The sequence below is a fragment of the Pyrgilauda ruficollis genome, unplaced genomic scaffold, assembly GCF_017590135.1.
Source record: "Pyrgilauda ruficollis isolate IOZ18807 unplaced genomic scaffold, ASM1759013v1 scaffold10, whole genome shotgun sequence".
In the NCBI taxonomy this organism is placed as follows: domain Eukaryota; kingdom Metazoa; phylum Chordata; class Aves; order Passeriformes; family Passeridae; genus Pyrgilauda; species Pyrgilauda ruficollis.
The window spans coordinates 16,748,536-16,753,491 of NW_024508101.1; the positions used below are offsets into that span (position 1 = coordinate 16,748,536).

At 63.1% G+C, this 4,956-nt stretch overlaps 1 protein-coding gene across 1 annotated transcript; it reads left to right on the plus strand.

The window, feature by feature from the left end:
* Positions 1–1,223: 1,223 nt before the first annotated feature.
* CAMKV (CaM kinase like vesicle associated) lies at positions 1,224–4,760 on the plus strand. The gene is made up of 10 exons (XM_041463990.1): positions 1,224–1,321; positions 2,504–2,635; positions 2,714–2,788; positions 2,862–3,000; positions 3,080–3,200; positions 3,428–3,503; positions 3,583–3,719; positions 3,799–3,877; positions 3,951–4,038; positions 4,163–4,760. The coding sequence occupies exons 1-10, from the start codon at positions 1,227–1,229 to the stop codon at positions 4,517–4,519; spliced, it is 1,299 nt and encodes a 432-aa protein (XP_041319924.1). The 5' UTR covers positions 1,224–1,226; the 3' UTR covers positions 4,520–4,760.
* Positions 4,761–4,956: the final 196 nt, after the last annotated feature.

A 4,956-nucleotide genomic window follows, 5' to 3' on the forward strand; every position in this document is an offset into this window, starting at 1 on the left:
GCACTCACGTCCCACCCAGGTTTGGGTCGATCACCCCAGGGAGCACTTAAGTGCATGCCCTGGGTGCTGCAGGCAGCACGCCTTCCTCCCAGGGCCTGCACAGCAGGGATGGGGCTGTGCACCTGCAGGTGGGTCGGGTGCTGCCGGGTGCTGCCCGTCCCTGCCCCCTCCAAAGGATGTGCCGCTTTCTGCATCTTCAGCTCCCATTGCCATAGCAACAGGCTCGGCGCTTGGGTACCCGCGATGCCGGCTCCCGCATCCCGCATCCCGCAGCCATCCTGCCCGCAGCCCTCACCACCGGGCCCGGGCGCTGCCGGTGCGGCACAGCCAGGCTCGCACAGCACAGCGTGGTGTTCAGGGAGCTTTAGCCTGGGCAAGGGTGCCTCCAGCATCGTGCCAGCTTCCCATCGCAAGGTCCCACTCAGGCCCATCCGAGAGGGCTGGGGGGCCCCAGGCAGCTCTGTCATCTTCTGAGCCGTCAAAAAATAATGTCAGCTGAAACTTGCTCCCGCTAGCACAGTGGGAAAGGGGAAGAAATCACTTTATGTGATCAATTTTTTTTTTTTCTGGGTAGCGTCCAAGAAGGATCTGGTTTTGAAGAGTTCCCAACAGGGAAGCAAGGGGCAAAGCATCCTTCCTAAAGGGCTGGAGGAGCTGGTGTCTGCCAAGGCTGGTGTCCTGACCGCTGCCAGTGGCAGGAGGGCTGGCACCTCCGAGCTGCAGTGCCACCTGCCTGGTGCCACAGTCGGGGCTGGTTGGGGATGGCAAGCTGAGACTGGTGTAACCCACTGCACATGTGACAACGTGTGACAATGCTCTGCCTGGGGAGGCCCCATCTGCTGAAATGTTACCGTGGGCAAGACTGGGCTGGGAAACAGGAAAGGATCCGTTCACCTCCGCTTGCCTCCCCAGTGGGTGCTCCAGGCACTGTGCTAACCCTGACTGCTAATTAATCATTAATAATCCACAAACAGGGGCCAGAGGGGGAAGCCTGTGGCTGTGCTGGCAGCCTGAGCCCGGGCAGAGAGGCTGGATGCCATGGGCATGGATGCACATCGGCGGGGCTGGGCACATGGCAGCTTGTGGCAGCTGCAGAGCACGAGCAGCCGCTGTGCTCAGGCTCCACGTTAATTAGCACAGCTCGGGAGGGTCTGCTGTGGCTCCAGGGGCCAGCAGTGCCGGGGCACTCACTGCCTCTCCCTGCCCTGCCAGCACCGGGCCCTGCGATGCCGTTTGGCTGCGTGACGCTGGGAGACAAGAAAGATTATAACCAGCCGTCTGAGGTGACCGACAGATATGACCTGGGCCAGGTCATCAAAACGTGAGTTGGTCCCTCCACGGCCCCACGGATGCCCTGGGGAACCCCAGCCACCCGTGTGGGGCTCTTGGGGTGCTGAGGAGTGGCACAACACTGCCTGTGGGGGTTCTGGGGGTGCTGGTCCCCAGCTGGGCCGGGATTGCAGGGTGTGTTTTGGGGTGGCTTTACCCTGATTAGTCCCTCTTGCTCGTGGGTTGCATGGGGGATATTCACAGCTAGCTCCAGGGAGGGCAGTGAGCTTTCCCACTGCTGCTGGCTGCAGCTGGGCAGCTTCCTATATCCCTCCCTCCTCCCCTCAAGATTTGCAGGGATTGCAGCAATTCCACACAATCCTGTCTCCCTTGAGCATTTTGTGAATCAGGAGGGCTCAGCTACAGCAAAGGAAAGGCAGATGTCACCTGGGGGGCAGTGGAGGACTGCTGCTTCCCCCAGCTTTTATTGCCGTGCTGAGGAACCTTAACAGGATGAGCTCCAAAAAATGAAGCCCTCACACCCCTTGAGACAGGGCTGACCGCAAAATAGGCACCAGAATTTTTTCCATCAACTTCCAAAACACCTGCTTGGACAGGGTGGCAGTGGGGTCCTTGGTGCTCTCAGATCTTTGCTCCATCCTCTGGGCAGTTTGTCCCATGGCCCACAGGTCACTGTTCCCCTCCACCCAGGGCAGTGGCCATGGAGATTTCAGCGCAGTTGGGGGCATTGGAAAGCCAGTGGCTTTGCTGGAGCAGTGCCAAGTGCCCCTGGGGGGCTCCCCTGCAGCTGCAGCCTGGTCGATGGGCTCCAGCACCATTAATAATAGAACAGAAATACTGCAGCTACCGGCACATCTCCCTTTCTTTCTCCCCCGCTGCTGTGCTGATGTTAATGTCAGGTGTGCTGCTGTTCCACCTTGGCACGAGTGGCTTCGCAGGGGATCTTACCCCTCCTGTCCTGAGGATGGGGTTTTTTAACCAGCAAATTCTCCCCCTTCCCTATCAATTTGCTTCTTCCATATCAGTTGCTTCTCACTGCTTTTTTTTTTGCTTCCCCTCCAAAGTGTTTTTGAGACACAGCTTTCTTCTACTTCTGTGGCATCTCCCCTGACTGCTGGGATCTGGGGGAATGCTGGTGGGCCCAGGGACCACCCAAGTACCCCAGTCTCAATGGTCCCCAGGAATAGGGTGATGTCTGGGGATACCCTTGCAGGGAGGAGTTCTGTGAAATCTTCCGGGCCAAGGAGAAGACGACAGGGAAGTTGTACACCTGCAAGAAGTTTCTGAAGCGGGATGGGCGGAAAGTGCGGAAGGCAGCCAAAAACGAGATCATCATCCTCAAAATGTGAGTGCTGGGGCTGGAGGGGATCCTGTGCTACCAGGCAAACTGGGAACTCCCACCCATGCCCCTGTCTCTCTGTAGGGTGAAGCACCCCAACATCCTACAGCTGGTGGATGTCTACATCACCCGCAAGGAATATTTCATCTTCCTGGAGCTGTAAGTTTGGGACATCTGGAAGTGGGGAGGGGGTGGCCCCACCAGGGTTGGGTCTCAGAGCTGCTGTCTGCAGGGCCACTGGCCGGGAGGTCTTCGACTGGATCCTGGACCAGGGCTACTACTCAGAGAAGGACACCAGCAATGTCATCCGGCAGGTGCTGGAGGCTGTTGCCTACCTGCACTCACTCAAGATTGTCCACAGAAACCTCAAGGTGGGTGGCAGGGGGGTGGAAGCAGCCATGGGTGCTGCCATGCCCCCTGTCCTGGTACTCACAGTCCCTGCACCGGCAGCTGGAGAACCTGGTGTACTATAATCGCCTGAAGAACTCCAAGATCGTCATCAGTGACTTCCACCTGGCCAAGCTGGAGAACGGGCTCATTAAGGAGCCCTGTGGCACCCCTGAGTACCTGGGTGGGTGAGAGCCAGCCGGGTGGGCATGCAGTGGGTGGTGCTGGGTCCCAGCAGGTCCCTGCTGCTCCTTACCATCCATTCCCTACCACCTGCTGCTGCACCTCCCATTCCCCATCACCTTGGGCGCTGATCCTGGGTGCTTCCAGTGGGTGCCTCCCATCACCCCAGGGCTAAGAGGCCGGGTGGCTGGGGACCCCGGGGGATGGTTGCTCTTCTGTCTCTGGCAGCTCCGGAGGTGGTGGGGCGGCAGCGGTACGGGCGGCCGGTGGACTGCTGGGCCATCGGCGTCATCATGTACATCCTGTGAGTGTGGGGTGAGGGACATGGTAGCTACAAGGGCTCAGGGCTGGGGCGGGACTGAGCCCCCCACCACATTCCCCAGCCTCTCGGGAAACCCCCCTTTCTACGAGGAGGCAGACGAGGATGACTATGAGAATCACGACAAGAACCTCTTCCGCAAAATCCTGGCTGGGGACTATGAGTTCGACCCGCCGTACTGGGATGACATCTCGCAAGCGGGTGAGCCCCACACTGGGGGGGTACGTGGGGTCCCCATGTTGTCCCCTACTAGCACTGACTTCTCCCCCTGTGCCCCCAGCTAAGGAGCTGGTGACACGCCTGATGGAGGTGGAGCAGGACCAGAGGATCACAGCAGAGGAGGCCATCTCCCATGAGTGGTGAGCAGCGGCAGGGTCAGATGGGGAGCCAGGGGGCCTGGTGGGGGCTGCTCACCCCTCACTGCCTCTCCAGGATCTCTGGGAATGCTGCCTCTGACAAGAACATCAAGGATGGTGTCTGTGCCCAGATCGAGAAGAACTTCGCCCGGGCCAAGTGGAAGGTGTGCCGTGCCTCCATTGTCCCCTCTCAGCCAAGGCCGGTCCCCCACCATGGGGCTAAGAGCCTGGGGGGCTGTCAGTCGCTGCCCCTCCGCCAGACCCACACCCCTCGTCTCTCCCCTGCAGAAAGCCGTGCGAGTGACCACGCTCATGAAACGCCTGCGGGCGCCCGAGCAGACGGAGACGGCGGCAGCCCCGGCCCCGGCAGCGGCTCCGGCCCCCGCAGCAACTCCAGCCCCGGCAGCAACTCCAGCCCCGGCAGCGACCACGGCCCCGGCAGCGACCACGGCCCCGGCAGCGACCACGGCCGCTGCCCCGGCTCCCGCCGCCGCGGCCACGGAGCCCGCGGCCACAGAGCCCGCCACCGACACGGCCCCGGCTCCGCCCGCCGCCGCGCAGCCCCCGGCCCCCGGCACACCGCCCGCCACCACATGTAACGAGGTCGGGGCCGCCGCCGAGCCCCCCAGCGAGCAGAGCGGCTGAGCGGCCCCCGCGCCCCCTGTACATAGCCCCGGCATGGCCCCCCACCCCCGCCTGCGCCCCCTTTTCTACGTGCCCCGCCGGAGAGCCGGCCGCGGGGCAGAGCCCTGCATGGCGCCCGTTCCCCCGTGTCCTCCCAGCTCTCTCAGTCTGTCCCCCGCCGCCGTCCCCTCCCCCGGGGATGCCCAGAGACGCGGGGCAGCCCCCTCGGCCGCACGCCCCGCAGCGCTGGGGGGGCAGCGCGGGGCCCCCGGGACACGCGTGCACGTGCGGGACCGCAGGCGGGGCCGCCCGGGACGGAGCGGGGACCGTCCCGGAGACCCCCTCTCCGTCCCGGGATCCCCGGGGGGGGAACACGGGGACCCCCGCCCGGGGGCAGCCGCACGGCCCCCACGCGTTGTGCCTGGAGGACCCCCACTGCCCCCCGTGCCCCCTCCCCG

Excerpts from the sequence above, each read along its gene's own strand:
- CAMKV (XM_041463990.1), top strand. The coding sequence starts at position 1,227 with ATGCCGTTTGGCTGCGTGACGCTGGGAGACAAGAAAGATTATAACCAG. Across the intron at positions 2,789-2,861 it reads TATTTCATCTTCCTGGAGCT|GGCCACTGGCCGGGAGGTCT; the intron begins GTAAGTTTGGGA and ends TGCTGTCTGCAG. Across the intron at positions 3,504-3,582 it reads GGCGTCATCATGTACATCCT|CCTCTCGGGAAACCCCCCTT; the intron begins GTGAGTGTGGGG and ends CACATTCCCCAG.